This window comes from Gossypium hirsutum, chromosome D08, assembly GCF_007990345.1.
Source record: "Gossypium hirsutum isolate 1008001.06 chromosome D08, Gossypium_hirsutum_v2.1, whole genome shotgun sequence".
Lineage (NCBI taxonomy): Eukaryota > Viridiplantae > Streptophyta > Magnoliopsida > Malvales > Malvaceae > Gossypium > Gossypium hirsutum.
In genome coordinates this window covers 47053965-47070340 of record NC_053444.1, presented here as the reverse complement: position 1 = coordinate 47070340, position 16376 = coordinate 47053965, and the positions used below count along the sequence as shown (strand labels likewise).

Sequence of the window (16376 nt, the reverse complement as noted above, 5' to 3'; positions counted from 1 at the left end):
ATGTATGAGCCTCCAATCCCTGTAAATCCAGAGACAATCAATGCAATGCTCCCTAAACTTAGTGAGTGTTTTTTTCCCTTTTTTTGTTCATTATAATGCATAATTCAAAAATCTGACATAATTCTTAGATACATTTTAGAAAACTAGATACAGTTTCTTGCCTACTTGTTAGTTCCAGCCTTAGCTTTCAAGTTTCACTTTCATGCTTATTGTCGTCTTCAGGTTCGTCGATTTCCCCCTTTCTAGTGTCAAGTTTTCCATCTTAATTTTGCAATCTTATTTTTCTAATGGATTTGAAGTTTTTTCAAAACAAAAGATAAATAATTTTCAGGTTCATATATCTTTAAATGCACATTTGGGATTCTTTATTCCTTATTTAACCGATGACATATAAAGTAATATCTCCAAATTAGTATATAAAATCTTTTTAATAGCTGATTAAATCAAAACCCAATGTTCTATAAGTACTGCAAAGCATATAAAGTCATATTTCCCAATTATTTCTTATTCAAGGCATGACATATACAATTATATTTCCAAATTAATATATAAAATATTTTTTAATATCTAAGCAGAGAGCATTTCTTGTAATTGCCTAGGATAACATCATTAAGTACTCTATAAATGTATATTGTTCAATCTCAACTTTTTAGGGTTTCAATAGAAAATTAATTTATGTATGCATTAACTTAAACGTGATTTAAATGAGATTTAAACATTGTTTACTTGTATTAGACTTTATGTTTAACGGTTTAAGTGTTAACAAACTTTATTGTATAAATAAAATTTAAATAAAAATTTAAGTTTAAATGTTTCGATTGTGTTTACTGTTTTTTTTATAAATGAATTATTAATAACGCTAAATCTAAGAAATATTATTTTAATAATAAAAAATGAATAAGCGAAAATGGCAGTGAAAGTTTACACATATTACTGCTGTTTATTTACAAAACGGCGCCATCTTTGCCGATGCTCTTTTTCACAGCATTTCTTGAGGCATTTTTAAACGTTGTTAAATGTATGACAAAACGTCGCTAGAAGTATGTTCTGTTGTGGTGTTTAAAAATTATAAAAATATATTATTTAATAAATTTAAAAAATAAAAATGAAAAATCAAGTGAGAGAAAACTTAGAATTAAATCGGTTAGTATTAGTACAAAAGGATATGAGTTTGTGCACGCTTTTTCTTCCATTTAAAGGTTGGAGAATGCACATGGTCTATGGGTAACTTTAGATATTATATGAAAAAGAGTAAACTACACTATTAATCACTAAATTATAGATAAGTTTTCATTTTGATCACTTAACTAAAAATGTTACAATTTAATCATTGAACTATTAGTTTTCATTTAAATCACCAAGTTGTTAAAATCAATGTTATATAGCTTTCTTTGTTCGTACTGTCTGTACCAATCGAAAGATCTCTTTCTGTTCAGTTTTTTTCATTAAACAACTCTGGACGTCAGGAATTTCCAAACCAAAATTCTATCAGATTTTATCTCCGATCTTCGACACTGACCATCAAATCAATTGAGATTTAAGATATATTTTTTTACTTGTTGATGAGTACTGATCCACTGTACTTTTTGTCGAATCATCACTTGGAGCTCAATGGAAAAATATTTAAAAAAAATTAATGGTTTGGTAAATTAAATAAAGCTTTTAAATAAAACAATAAATTAAATGAAAACTTTCAAATAATTTAATTACCACCTTATAATATTTTTTAAGTAAATAACTAAAATTTACTTAGTAAACCCCCCCCCCCAAAAAAAATCCCTTGCAAAGCACATGATGAGAAATAGTCCATAGAAGCCCATCAGTAACCCGGAAGTGATCATTTCCAAATCCTACAGTTAATTTTTGTTATGCTCAAAACCATCCTTCGCGTTAGGGGTGTGCATAATTCGGTAAAACCGAAAAAATTTGGTTAACCGACCAAATTCGGTTAATCGGTCGGTTAACCGAATTTTTTCGGTTGGGGGTCGGTTAATTTTTTTATGATTTTTCGGTTAACGGTTAATTCGGTTCGAAAATTTTCAATTAACCGAAAAAATTAATAAATAAAATTATCCAATCCAGCCAAAACTTAATTACCCAACCCAATAAAACTAAAACTAAAGTTTACCCAATTACCCAATCCAAAAAAACTAAAACTAAAAGACAACCCAATTTACTAAAGTCTAAAACCCAATTTACTTTAATAATTTATAAATTTTTTAAATTTTAAAAATAAAAAATAAAAAAAATTCGGGTAATTCGGTTATTTTTCGGTAATTCGATTAATTCGGTTAATTCGAGTAATTCGGGTAATTCGAGTAATTTTTAACCAAAAATAAAAAATACATAATTTTCGGTTAATTCGGTTAACCGACTTTATTAACCGAAAAAATTTCAGTTCGGTTAATTTTTTTTAAAAAAATCGGTTCGGTTAACGATTAAAATTTTTAGAAGGTCAATTAATTCGATTATAGTAATTTCGGGTCAGTTAACCGGTCGATTAACCCAATCAACACCCTCTACATCGCGCTTTGAGGGAAAACCTAGAATTTTTCCCTTTTATCCATTGCAGCTCTAATTTCCCGATAAAAATCAAACTTCTCCAGAAGCAGTGGAGTTTTGGATGAATTGCAAAAGCCCTAATTAAATTTTATCGGAGAGTGGCAGTGAAATTACAATGGACGCGAAGGACATCCTTGGGCTGCCCAAAACTCCGTTGCCAATACCCCAGGAGAAGAAATCACGTCCCCAGAAAGATTCCCAGAGAAAACCCGATGGCATTTCTCGCGAGGTAAAGAAATGGAAAATTGAATTTCTTGTTTTTCAAAAAATAAAAAGCTTGAACTGAGTGAAAGAGGACTTCTTCCTTGTTTTTTTTGGGGGGTGGAATTTGTAGGTTTATGCCCTTACAGGTGGGGTGGCTCCGCTTATGCCTTCCATTGATGTCTCTCAATTGAAACGACGCCCACCATCCGACGAGAAGGTTTTTCCATGACTTCTTTTGTTTGTTAGAGTGCAATTTTTGGTTGCGTTTTGCTTTCGAAGAAAAATTGTAGATTTGGATGCAAATTCTATATGTATTTACATGTGTCTTTGATGAATCAAGTATTAAAGTATTGAGTTTCATAGAAGTAATTTTGCATGTATTGAAACCCTTGGGAAGTGTCAACAAACAAGAAAGAGTAGTGTAAGCAACTGTCAAATGGAGCATAAAAAAAAAGTACTAAACTAATTTTCACGTTAAATGATTTACATTGATATTTCTTGGTGGTAGATGCTATACTTTAAGGTGAGTTTCTTAATGATTTTGAAATTTTCTTCAGATCACATGGCAGTGGCTTCCTTTCACAAGCTCTGCCCGAAAGGATGATTTGCAACTTTACCACTGGGTAAGTATCATAAAACTCCCCCTTAACATTGTGGTTTATTTCGTTTAAACTCTTAGTCTCTCTTATATAATTCAGGTGAGAGTTGTAAATGGTGTTCCACCAACCGGTGATTATTCCTTTGCTAAGTATAACAAGGTAAGCACACAGTTTGTTTTCATTTTTCTGCTCTGTTCGTATTTACTGTCAAAATAGTTCATGCTGTATCTATTTTTCTTTATCCTTAAGTTTCTATGCATTTGTTTGTTCATGCAATTGAACGTGTTTGTTCATTTGTCTGGTGTGGTGCAGTCTGTTGATGTTATCAGATACACAGATGAGGAATATGAGAAGTATTTAACTGATCCTGTATGTATCAACTTGAGGTTGCAGCTCTTGGTTTTGGTTTCTCTGCTAATGCTTTTTAATTTTTTGTCTGATTGAAAATTTGAAATAGTGAAAGTAGATAGTAGGATTAAGGCATGTATTTGTGCTTCCATTGATTCAATTTGCCAGGTTGATTCTCTTTTGTTTTACCTTGATAATTAGAAATGGACCAAGGAAGAGACAGATCAATTGTTTGACTTGTGCGAACGGTTTGATCTCCGCTTCATCATTATAGCTGACAGGTTCCCAACACACCGGACTGTGGAGGAACTGAAGGATCGATATTATAGTGGTACTGTGACAAATTTCTAGACTATCTATTGCAATCATTCAAATCACTTTCTTGCTGTTCTGTTTACAGTTCAGAATTGCATATAATCTTTTTCATTTGAGCTTTGATATATGGTTCTCATGGTAATTATAGCACTATCTTTATGTAGTGTCTCGAGCCATTCTGGTTGCTAGGGCTCCATCTCCTGGTGAAGTTGCAGGGCATCCTCTTGTTAAGGTCTGCTATCAATTCAGCGGCAGCACCATATAAATGATTTACCTTTTGTTGCAGTTTCTAGGAAGTAGGAACAAAAATAAGCTGTTATGGTGTCTATAATATCGCTCTAGAAAATTATTTAATATATATTGTTCTGGGTATAGGAACCCTACAATGTTACTCAAGAGACTGAACGCAAGCGTGCTTTATCAATGGTCCTTTCTCAAACAAAGCACCAAGAGCGGAAAGATGCTGAGGTGCATATTTTTTTCCTTTGGCCCTTATATTACTGCCATTTATTATGTGATCTTCAACATCATTTATTTGCGTGTAGGCTTGTTGGTTGAATATGTAGAATTCTTCACTGGTCTATGGTTTTTTTTTCTTCAGGTTCTTGCTGAAGCAAAAAGAATAGCCGAGTCACGTATGGCGGCACGGGTATGTATCAGCTGGACAAGCTGCTATTGTGGCAGTTGCAGTTTCTCTTTCTGGACTTTAAATATGATATCTGTTAATGCCACTTGAATTTTCAATTAAAGTCTAAAGGCATAAACATTTTCAACTTGATTTGATAGTCACATGATATTGTATGCTTGAGTTGGAATTCAGTTAAAAATCATAGGGGTGTGTGTGTTTTCATGTATTTGCTTATCTGATTGCCACTGGATTTTCTACAATCTAGAATAATATAGCTTTCTATGTATATACTGTCCAGGCTGCTGAAGAACCTGATTTGCCTGTCCCCTCAGATGTTGGTCTTGAAAGTGCTGAGGGGGCTGTTGGACCTGGAGATACTATATCTCCGTCCAATGTTCAAGCACCTGCTGCAGCGATTGCACCTTCTACCTCAGTAATAGCTGATAATGCCTCAACTCTTGCTTCCTTGCGTATGGTATGTGCGGCATCTGTTCTTCAGTTTTCTCTTCTCTCATTCTCTTTCCATCAATGAATAAAACATAATTGGAAATGATTGCTTCTGTCATCAGTAAAATGTGTTTAATTCGACTTACTAAATGTGCACCCCTATAATATTTTTATGGTCGAATTAGTACCTAAGGCAAGTTACTTCTTGGAAGTTTGATGGAAGAAGGTTTGTGTGTGTCTATGTTTTCTAAAGTTTGTTACTTGATATTTTTGCTCTTGTAAAAAAGTTCTTTGACTGTTGTGATATAATTTTCAGCTTCGGGTATATTTGAGAACTTATGCACTTGAGCAAATGGTCCAAGCTGCAAGCTCCTCTGCTGGACTTCGGACCATCAAGCGGGTTGAGCAAACCTTACAAGATCTTGGGGTTTGTCTATGCTCCCTGAAATTTTAATTATGCACAGATAGATTCTTATATCACTTGTTGGTGGATGATGTTGAATTATATGCATGATGACCAGACTGGAAAACTCTTTCTAATGGTTACTTCATTTCTTAAACTTATTCTAATTCAGTTTTTTTGGTTGCAATTTCTACACATGAAGATTCCTCTCTCTGAGGGTTTCTCACTGGATTTCATTTGTGAGCCTATTCAATCTATGATTTCTCAAATTATAAGGTCTTTTATGTTTCTAGATGAAATTGGTCTTATTGGAGATGATGTAGAGGTTCAGTAAAATAGATTTTTTGTCATTGTTAGATAGCCTGTTTTATTACTTTTAATAATTATTGCCGGTTTGTGCCAAAGTAAATCCTTTGCTCTGTATTTGTTGTCATTTGCTTGTAACTCTATTCTTAATCTTTTAAGCATTCTTCATTATTCTTGTTCTTTGTCTTCCTGAAACTGGGTATATAAGTTTTGTATTTATCTTTACAGGTTAATTTAAAGCCAAAGGTTCCAACAAAGGCCGTTTGTGCTGAGCATCTTGAATTAAGAAAAGAAATTCTAACGTTGCTAAATCTCCAGAAACAGGTATTTTACATTCATGTCTCAAAATTATCTGTAGAATGATCGTCTTCTTTGGGCCCTTTTTTTAATAATAACTTAATCCTTTAGGGCCCGTTTGGTTTGCTTGAAACTGGTTTGATAGCTCATTTTTACGGAACTATCACATGAGTTTCAAATAACAAGGCATTTGGTAGTCTTGATAAATAACAAGGTCACATGACTTTTTACTTAGATGGGTGATAACTTTCACCTATGTGAATGTATACTTTAAATATCACTCGTCTTTTACTCAACTTCAACTATTTTTGTTCCAATTTTATTCTCACCCAACAACCACACATTTCAAGTACAGCAGTTCACGAGTCAAGTGACCCACCAGACTTGGTCAGCCCAGCGCCCCGGGTCGTCATTTCTTGTCCTTGGGCTGACCTGACTCAGCCTGAATTTAAATTAAATGATTTTTAAAAATATTTTTATTTAAATTTAATATAAAATATATAAATGTTAATAAAAATATATATTTTATTATTTTATCAATTTCAAACGGTAATATTTTATTATTTTATATATTTAATATAAAATTATACAATTATATAGATATTATATTTTATTATATTAATATTAAAAGTATACATTTTAATAATATTTTAATATTTATATTAATATATTAATATTAATATAAAATTATATAATTTAATATATTTTTATTTATATGTTTATATATAAATATATATTTTTATTATTTTAAAAAAAGTAATAATATTAGTATATTGTTTTCAAACAACAATACTTTTATTTTATTATCTTAATATTAATATAAAATTAAATATTATAATATTTTTTTATTTTAGTATTTTATTATATTTTAATATAAATATTTTTTTAAATAGTTTTATTATATTTTATTTTAAATTATATAAAAAAATAAAGATGTTAAGGGTAAGATGGTACATTAACAAAGAATACTTATGTTTTAACTCAGCAAATACATGATAAGAAGAGTAATATGTATCACAATTTTCAACAACCAAACACCTTGATGTTGTAACATCTATCTTTTATTCATCATTTTGAAACTTGAGTGTTACTTAACACTCCTCCTTTATATCAAGTCCTACCATTCATGTTAAGATCTGTAGTTAAACAATTCCTGCAAAATTATTGTACAACTTCGTTAAAATAGTTCTCATCTCCAATTCCTTTTACTGAATTTATTATTTATGAAAAAAAAAAAGAGAATGAACTTAGTCATGGTATTTCTCATTTTCGTCGAGTCCAAGATATTATATTTTCTTTTCTGATAGGGATCTGAAAAATTATATCATTTATTGTGCTTGTACCAATTAGGCCAAGGTGTTGAAACTGTGGGGTTCCGGATTTAGACTTTGCTTGGTAGAGTGGAAAGAAAATGAAAAAGATGGAAAATTGAAGTGGTAGAAAAATAGAAAGATGGAAAATATGAAATTTCTTTCTATTCATTGCTTGGTAAAGTTGAAAAATGAAAGGAAAAAATGCATAATTTTGAACTAAAATACACATCTCATTTTCTCTCCTCTCATCTTTCCAATTTGGAAGTATTGATTTTTATGCATTAGGATGAAAAATGGTCATCTTTTCTATTTTTTTCCTCACTTTTCTTCCCTACCAAGCACACTTAAAATTTATTTTCTTTCCATTTTTCTAGTCCCTCGTCTTTTCCACCTAACCAAGCACATCTTTAGAGTTAGATCTAAATTATGAATTATGCTTGATTAATTGTGTTCAGAAGTTTAGCCAAGGCATTAAAAGAAGTTTTGTGTCTTTTTAACAGTTGCAATACAAGGAGGCAGAAGGTTCATCTTTCCGTGATGGTTCCTATGGTGATATGCCAGGCACTGCAAAGGTTGAAAAATCTAAGTCTCTGAATCATTTTAATCTCATAGTTTTACAGATGTGTGATTATGTCAATGGTTCAAATCATTGAAACTTTGTGGGGTTCTGTCAATTGAGCAGCGATCACAACGTGCTGCTGATCAGGACCGCACATTTGTCCCCGACACCATTAGTTTTGGAGGTAATATATATCTCATTTTCCTTTAATATTTTTATCTGAGACGGGCGAGTTTAATGGTTTTGATCATTTTCATATCTGATAGTAATTCCAGGTGATAGGGTTGTCAAAAGGGAGCAAAAACGAAAGGTATCTATATTATTTTCTTGCCTTAATATGTCCTTTTGTCTCTTAAAGTTTTGGAACTTATCAGGTCTTATGATCTGTATATGTATTGTAGGGACCTGGGAGAACATCTGAGACTCCATCGTCACCAGCGGGAGCTCATAAAAGACCAAGAAAGATGAAAGCTTCTGATCTATAAAAAAGGGTGAGCTAGCAAATTGACATCACCCCGTATAAACAAAATGATGATATTGCTTTTTTCTTATTTGCCCAAATTCTCATCAGCCTGTTTTTGATTCATTGCAAGATTTCAGGGTCATTGCCAACCCCATTGTTACTCTACCATTGGTCATTGGAAGCAGATGAACAAGTTCCATAGTTTTGACTACCAAGTTCTCTCTCTCTCTCTCTCTCTCGCTTTTTTTTTTCTAACCCTTTGACCTGGCTTTGTAAGTTTGTGTAGTCAAGTAGGAAAAAGACAACATCTTTTTGAATGAATATGCATAAAGCATCAGGATCCAAAAACACCAACACGTATTTTTCACCCATTTTGCTTAGCTGAGAGAGTTGGGTATTTTATTTTGTAAATGTTCATATTTCTATCCAGGAGCTACCTAGATATTCTGTCGTGGTAATTAATTTTTAATTTCTTTTCAAAAAAATTACATGCAATTAAAACAAGTCCTTTTAAGTGTTTATTTATTTATTTATATGATTCATGTGTTTTTTCAACCGAACATGTGGTGATTGAAATATAGAAGTCTGAATGTGTTAGTCCAGTTGTGACATAATCGTCATAAGCAAAACAAAAGAAAACAAATTATTTACTATGTTTTGTGAATAAATACAATATCATATAAATAATAAACATTACTAACTATAAATGAACAAGGAAAATTTGGAAACAAGGCATTTGTCTTGGTTGGAGTTGCAGCATATAATTGTAAAATTCAATTCTTTAATTTTTTATACTGATAGAGAACTTCAAGAAAGAAAAAGAAAAAGAAAAAGAAAAAGAGGCCAATAGCATTTAGCTTTAGCCGATTGACTGAAATGCGAAGTGCAGAGTCCAAATAAAAATAGATAAAAAAAGAAAAAAAGAAAAAAAACTCTTAGAATTTTCTGCTAGAAAGATTCCACACCACATACCCTAACTCTCTCAGTTTCACCAAGCATGGTGAATTCTCCTGCTGAAAATGACCCACTTCAACAACAACAGCCTTTAAGCAAGGGAGCCCCAGTCGAGGTCAGCAGTGACGAGGAAGGCTTTCGAGGGGCTTGGTACTTGGCCACTATCCTCGAAATGCCTCCCAAATCCGCTTCCAAGAAACGAAAGAAGGCATTTGTTCGCTACAAGACTTTACTCGCTGACGATGGTAAGTCCCCTTTGACTGAGCATGTCGACCCCGGTTATATTCGCCCTTTGCCGCCTAATGAGAAGGGAAATGCTCAGTCCGGGTTCGAAGTGAACGACGTCGTTGATGCGAGGTACAGAGATGGTTGGTGGACTGGCGTTGTGAGGAAGGTTTTGGCGAAGTCGAAATATAGGGTTTACTTTGATAATCCTCCTGATGTCATTGAGTTTGATAGGAAAGATTTAAGGGTTCATTGGGATTGGATCGATGGCAACTGGGTTCGCCCTGAAAAGCAGGTATGGGTGAAGTGTTCATTCTTTTTAATTTTTCAGTTTTTTTATCTGGAAATTTGGGGGGGGGGGTTTATTTTGGAGTTGAGAGCCGAACTTTTTTAGGAATAAGTTTTTTCCCGGTATTGAACTTGCGAATCTCACTGCATGTAGCTTTTTACACTGAAAATTTGCTATTTAAGTCGTGCTTTCATGATTGCTTCTAAAATTAGAGCCTTTCTAGTGCTTAATTAATTGGTGTAAATAATGAACTCGATCGATATGTTTCACCTTCAGTGCTTTCTTTGTTCAAGTTCTGCTAATTTTCATTGCATTTTGGTCTGGGAGTCATGTAAATTTAGTTTGATATTTACGAAACTTTCATCTGTGGAAACCTGATTGACTTTTGGTATGGTATCGTGTGAGTGATTTTTTTTTTTTTAAAGCAATCAACAGGCTCCGTTTTTAGCTCTGGGACAGCAGTGGAGGTAAATGTTGATGATGAAAGCCTACGTGATGTTTGGTTCCCTGCAATAGTCGTAAAAGAAAATGAGGATAAGACTTTCCTGGTGAAGTATCAGAACTCTAAGAATGATGATGAGGCTGGGACTGCAAAAGTTGTTGTAGATTCCCTCCATATCAGACCCACTCCTCCTCGATATGCAGATAGGAATTATGAATTGCTGGAAAGAGTGGATACAACATATAATTTTGGTTGGCGCACTGGAGTAATTACCAAAGTTCTTACTGGAAGAAGGTACAATGTCTTCTTTAAGCATGGAAATGAGGACAAGGAACTCTCTCACTCTGATATAAGGCCTAACGTTGAATGGACGGATGGAAACTGGATTAGTAAATCCAAGGTATCTCTCCTACTTCTTCTTTTTGGGATATAAATTTCTTTTGTTACCCCATTATTTTCCCATTTTAAAATTTAATGAGCTGTTAATGTTGTGTTTGTGGTACTGAACATGGGTCTAGCATACCATTTAATTATCTTAAAAGGAGAAGGAAATAAATATCTGAAATAATGATTTTTGGCTTTATCTAAGTTGATTTCTGTTCATAACAGTGATGGCCTTCTGTATTCCAGTTTTAAAAATGCTTTGTTTTTATGTCTTATCTTCCCTTCTACACATATTTCAACTTTTTCTAGACAGATGTTGAACTAGTTTTTGTGTACGATTCACTGTTTTTTAGAATCTGGTCAGATTCTACATGTAACTAATTTGTGTGTTGAATGCCTTAAATGTTTGTACTACTTCTGGCATTGTCTACAATTCCTTTAGTGGTTTGCATTTTTTTGTTGTGATTATTTCAGAAATTTAGTAGCATGCAAGTGTAAATATCATTCGTTTTTAGGTAAAAGAGTACTTAAGCGGTGAGCTTTTGTTTCAGGAAGTCATAATTGCTTCTGATGACCAAGAGCTGATAGGGGATGCTCTCTGTGGTACCCGGAACACCAAGGTGGCTGGAGAACTTGAAAGTTCCTTGTCCACAAAAGAAAACACTGAAGATAAGATTCCTTTGAAAAAGATGAAAAGGAATGCTACAGAGCAGCCAACTCCCACTGATGAAAACAGTACTTTGCACTCAGGCAGGAAGAAGGTCAAACTGGAAACATCAAATGGCAACACTTCTAATTCACTGTCTTCAAAAAAGCAAACTGAAGGAAATGCAGTGGTAACACCGATATCAGTCACTGGCGATCAGTTAAAAGATATGCCTAGTGAAACATTGTGTAAAGAAGGGAATCCGAGGACTGGTGGTAAAGCTACTAAATTCCCAAAGAAAACTGTGATTGCTGATCAGCCTCGTGCTAAGAGTGAGAGCCCATTAACAGAAGCAACAACTGTGAGTTAGATTTATTGTTTTGGAGTTCCATTGTTCATACTAGCAACATCAGATCATTTTCATTTCGTTCTTTGTTTTCTTTTTCACATGTTAATACATTCCTATTTGATGACGAGAAATGTATAAATATCACTTTAAAGTACTGTGTACTTTACCACTCTTTGGTGTCTGCGTTGCATGCCTGAGTTGCCTTTCCTTGAAGCACTCAGCTTCTAAAACTTCACCATGTTAAGAGTATGTCTTGTTCTAAAATATGCTAGAAAATCATGTGTGCCTTCAAGCATAACCTTTGCACAAAGAAGTGAAAACTAGCTTGCTGCTTTAGAATCATAATAACTAAAAACAGGTCTTGTCTACGTGAGTCATAAAAAAATTGGCCTGCTTGACATAGTTGTCACTGCTCAATGGGTTGTTTCAAGGGTTGAGCTACCTTGTTTTCCAACTGGGATATTCAATGTGCCCACTTGCTTTGCAGCAAACTGCTTCAAATGACCGCCTTTTCTGTCAACATCACCGTTCTAACTGGGTAATGATCATTGATTATTGTCACTTTGGATTTGTTGGCTCCATCAGCCAATATTCCTATTCAGCACTGTCGCTACTACCTTCACTTGATCTACATTTCCCCTTACTAATGCAGACGACTAAGAGGCAGAAAGTTGGTTCAGCTGACGGTAAAGTAGACAACCTTGCGAAGAGGAATGTAAAAGTTAGAAAGTCACCAAGTAACAGCCCACAGGTTTTGACAGCAGGTAAATTTAGTCTTCAATACATGTTTGCCAGTTTGATAAATTGTTTAAAGATAATGTGTACGTATTATATATTTTCAGGCAAGGAAGGAACTACAAGGGTTGCTGGAGAAATTAATGAAGGGGATATTAAAACAAAAGAAGTTGAAATGCCCATCATCTTAGGATTAGCAGCAAAGTTCTCAAAGACTTTACAGGCTGAAAATTCCTGTCAGATCCCTAGTGAGGAACCTGGGAAGCTAATGGGGGATCAAAAGAACAATTTAAATGATTCAGTCAGAAATGAAAATATGGTAAGCAAAAAATTCATTTTAGTCTTTGGCTCATAGAAACTACTAATATAAACTTTTAAATTCAAAATGCCTCAAATTCTTAAATGGGAACAAGTTTGTTATTAACTGTTGGAAGTACTTGATAACTGATCTATATTTCCTTGTCATGATCATAGGTAAAAGAGTATATCTAATGTTATTGTTTTACATATAATGCCTTTTCTTTTTGGCCAGTATATAAAGTCTAATTAAGTGGTTAACTTTTTGGGTGTTGTCTGCTCATTTTATTAAAATAGAAAATTTTCTTGAGCCTGCTCTGTGGCCTGTCTTTTATCTTAATATGTTAGCAAACATGGAATCTGAATCCCCTTTATTAATTTGATTTCCTGTATATATATATTCCTCTGGTAGTAATATTAACTGTTTCTCTAACTGATATAGGAAATAATGGAAAATAATGTTGGAGAAAGCGATCCGAAAAAAAAGAGGGGAAGACCACGTAAAGCAGTAGTTACAAGTCCGAAGGCTTTTCATGCTGGTATATAAAACTTAAGCTTCAGCTTTTTGATGTATATAGGCAAATCTGTGTCAATGCAAACTTAATATTACGATTGGTAGGTAAGGAGCAAAATGGGGCTGGAGGTATTACTGATGAAAAAGTTTTAAAAGATTGTACGAGTGATGAAGCTGGTTTGTCAAAACATAAAGGTGTGGAACTGTCAGGTACATGGGGGGTCTCAGTTCTTGGTTTGTCATTGTTAGTAATATGCCTCAAGGACGGTATAAAACTGCTATACAAGGCTCTCTTGGAAGCATTGAGTTAGGCACTTCCAATGTCTTTACCCAAGTTTAGTAGTTATCATTTTCTTAAATGAATTTTCCAAGTGGTATGCTAATTGATAGAAGAATAGTAGGCGTAATGGGAGCAGTTTCCAGGAAAATTGATTTGGGTAGGGGTGCATATGAAAGAAGGCGATATTTTTGTTTTACGTGTGCTGGGGAGGGGAGAGTGATGTTGAGAAGAAAGGTCATGCATGTACCAACAGCTTTTTCTTCTCGTTTCTTATGCTGTCTTTTACCTGATGTTGATGTAATTAAGTTGACTATCTGTTAACTTTTTGTAGTTTATGGTTACTCGCCTTATAGTTTGTGAATTAACCATCCTATTTGTTAAGTGTATAACCTCTGAAGATTTTACAGGAAGGATAAATGACGACCAAAAAACAAGAGAGGTTCACTTGGCGACTGCTGGGATTTCCGACATGAATGAGGACGATCAACCTCTATCAACTTGGATAGGGGGAATCCACTCCTCAGGTGATGAAGAATCAAGTAAGCAGCTTCATCAGATTTATAAAACTTGTTTCGTATAATCTCTCTCTGTCTGGGTACATAAATGTAGATCATCACTCGGCTTTTATATTTACAACATTTTGGGGATTTTTTTCCCTTCCAGGGCTCTCCTCTGGCAGGCTCGTCAATGGATGGAATGAGGAAAAAGGATTGGTTGATGTTCCTATTGAATCTCATGCAATTGATGCTACTGGTAGAAGCCCATTGGATAGTGATCAGAGTTTGCCTTTTGTGAAGAAATCACCTATATGGCGAACAATTGAATCTTTGGATGTCTTCCAAATTGTGCCCCAAAAACCACATTTTCAACCTTTGGCTGAAAGCAGAGAGGAGTTTCGTGAGGGATCGGCAATTGGGATCATGGTGACCTTTGCCAGTTTGTTTGATAAGATATCCATGTTGCATTTTGATGACCCTCGAAACACATTTGACAGCATTTCAGAAGGTCTTGATGACTTGGAAAAGCACGGATTTGATGTTAGTCTGCTTAGGCGCCGTGTGAATAAACTACTTTCAATCAAAGAAGGGCATAGTCAGCATCTAGGGGAGAAAGAAAATGCAGAAAGTGAGATAATGGAAAATACAAAGGGGATAACTAAATTTGATGAAGAGATGGAAGAGATTGAAAAGAAGATTGCTCAATTACAAGAACAACATTCTTCCATAAAGTCAGAGAAGGAGACCAAGAGTCTTAAGGTTGGTAGTTTGAAGTTGCATGCTGATGTTCTAAATAAGCTTATTCAGAATGCCCCTCATGAATTTAAGAAAATAGCTACTGCGTCGTGGAAGTTGCCATGATCACTCATTGGTTTCATGTTGGAATCGCTAATTATTGTTGTTAAATATGTGGGTTCGATTGTAGTGGGGTTGTTTTTTAGGCGCAATTGTAGTGGTTAGGGTGAATCAGTAGAGGGTCCTTTTTGATTTATAGATATGCTGTTTCATGCACCTTTCTGTTCTTCAGTGTCTTGTATGTTACGTCTATTTTTGTTTTTGGAGTCAAAAACATGAACCTGCTTCTCTAGCCTAGACTAGAACTTTATGAAAATGTGCAATACTAACTTTTTTAGGTCCCTCATCATCGATGCCCTTTTAATTGTTATATTTAAATTTTGGCATATTGCACTTACAGATTACTGATTTGGATGTTTTTGAGTCATTATTATTTATTCGTAAAAAAGGCTAAAGCTAAAGAAGTTAATTAAAATACAAAACATAAATAAATCAAATTTGATTGCACCATTTTCTCTTCTTACGTCTGAATTTAACATGCCGATGTGCAAATGTACATGAATCACAAAATATTTCTTTCCCTAAAAGTCGGGTGTTTAAAAAGGAAAGGCGAGACACCTCAGTATTGATGCTAATATAGGAAAGCCCATTTTATACAACATTTAATTTTGTAATTCAAATTTAGGTACTTCTATTAAACAATTTTTATGTTTGTTCTCAACAATCCTTTGCTTTTCTAACAAATTTGTATTTCTTTTGGCTTTCTGATTATATTTTCTTTTATGGTTTAATTTTGAAATTTAATAATTTTATATCTCTTCAAATTAATATTCTCGGAATTTTTTAAAAACAATTTATTTGGTTTTAGAATTTTCAAAGAAATAGCTGAATCAAATGAAATAATAGAGCTAAAGCGTCTATGGATTTTAGCGAATTTTTAAATTAGATTCGAAAAATAAGTTAGAGAAATGCATTTGTCAATAAATTCAGGTGTTTATGATTGAAGATACTGTGGCTACGATCAACGTCCTGTATAAGAACAAATACAATTGAAGAGATGGAGGTCGCAAATGAAGGGAAAAACAGGGTTGATGAAGCACTTTCTTTACACAAGGAAACCAATAACCTTTAAAGCTTGCGAAGAAAGGAATCAACTTGAGTGTGAAAGACGCCTTAGGAGACTCATGCATAACCCTTTCAGGCAAACTGTTAAAGAAGGTTTGCCTTGGCTTCAGCTTCTGATATCTCAAGAACCATGTCGCGGATTGGATAGTGACGCATCTCTCTCAGACCATACTGATGTTTCTATAGATGTTAGATCGTTAAGTTTTTTTTTTCTTTTTTTTTTTAATTTTCCATGATAGCAAACCTAAATTTCTCAAGTCCCTTTCAGTTTTATCATGTAATGCCTTATTTTCAAAGTTGTATGAATGCTAAGGGATGGTAACAGTAGTTATTGATATTTTTCTAATGACCTATCATCTTTCTTATTCTAAGAATCATAATTATGAATGATTATATTGAA

The 16376-nt window shown here is 33.7% G+C and overlaps 2 protein-coding genes across 9 annotated transcripts; both read left to right on the top strand.

Moving 5' to 3' along the window:
• The first annotated feature begins 2498 nt into the window (after positions 1-2498).
• Positions 2499-8965, top strand: LOC107910678 (SWR1-complex protein 4). 4 transcript variants are annotated; one of them, XM_016838628.2, is made up of 17 exons: positions 2499-2791; positions 2897-2983; positions 3324-3389; positions 3465-3524; positions 3678-3734; positions 3915-4044; positions 4193-4260; positions 4404-4496; positions 4630-4677; positions 4955-5131; positions 5420-5530; positions 6041-6136; positions 7923-7994; positions 8105-8165; positions 8248-8291; positions 8383-8472; positions 8582-8965. In XM_016838628.2, the coding sequence occupies exons 1-16, from the start codon at positions 2678-2680 to the stop codon at positions 8464-8466; spliced, it is 1368 nt and encodes a 455-aa protein (XP_016694117.2). In that variant the 5' UTR covers positions 2499-2677; the 3' UTR covers positions 8467-8472; positions 8582-8965. The 4 variants fall into 4 exon arrangements, with proteins under 4 accessions (XP_016694117.2, XP_016694135.2, XP_040954154.1 ...); XM_016838646.2 differs by having other exon boundaries at positions 2527-2791; positions 8257-8291; XM_041098220.1 differs by having other exon boundaries at positions 2527-2791; positions 8257-8291; positions 8575-8965.
• Positions 8966-9343: 378 nt separating this feature from the next.
• LOC107910689 (DUF724 domain-containing protein 2) lies at positions 9344-15197 on the top strand. Of its 5 annotated transcripts, none has more exons than XM_041098215.1 (10): positions 9344-9918; positions 10338-10754; positions 11290-11745; positions 12221-12271; positions 12386-12497; positions 12576-12787; positions 13208-13304; positions 13385-13474; positions 13967-14098; positions 14223-15197. In XM_041098215.1, the coding sequence occupies exons 1-10, from the start codon at positions 9442-9444 to the stop codon at positions 14915-14917; spliced, it is 2739 nt and encodes a 912-aa protein (XP_040954149.1). In that variant the 5' UTR covers positions 9344-9441; the 3' UTR covers positions 14918-15197. The 5 variants fall into 5 exon arrangements, with proteins under 5 accessions (XP_040954149.1, XP_040954148.1, XP_040954150.1 ...); XM_041098214.1 differs by having other exon boundaries at positions 13385-13489; XM_041098216.1 differs by lacking the exon at positions 12221-12271 and having other exon boundaries at positions 13385-13489.
• The last annotated feature ends 1179 nt before the right edge of the window (positions 15198-16376 follow it).

What these genes read in the sequence shown, in the direction of transcription:
- LOC107910689 (XM_041098214.1), top strand. Translation starts at nt 9,442, where the DNA reads ATGGTGAATTCTCCTGCTGAAAATGACCCACTTCAACAACAACAGCCT. An exon ending in CAGTCAGAAATGAAAATATG is followed by an intron (nt 12,788 to 13,207) that starts GTAAGCAAAAAA and finishes TAACTGATATAG; the next exon opens with GAAATAATGGAAAATAATGT. An exon ending in TAAAGGTGTGGAACTGTCAG is followed by an intron (nt 13,490 to 13,966) that starts GTACATGGGGGG and finishes AAGATTTTACAG; the next exon opens with GAAGGATAAATGACGACCAA.
- LOC107910678 (XM_016838628.2), top strand. Translation starts at nt 2,678, where the DNA reads ATGGACGCGAAGGACATCCTTGGGCTGCCCAAAACTCCGTTGCCAATA. An exon ending in CCTTTGCTAAGTATAACAAG is followed by an intron (nt 3,525 to 3,677) that starts GTAAGCACACAG and finishes GGTGTGGTGCAG; the next exon opens with TCTGTTGATGTTATCAGATA. An exon ending in ATATGCCAGGCACTGCAAAG is followed by an intron (nt 7,995 to 8,104) that starts GTTGAAAAATCT and finishes TCAATTGAGCAG; the next exon opens with CGATCACAACGTGCTGCTGA.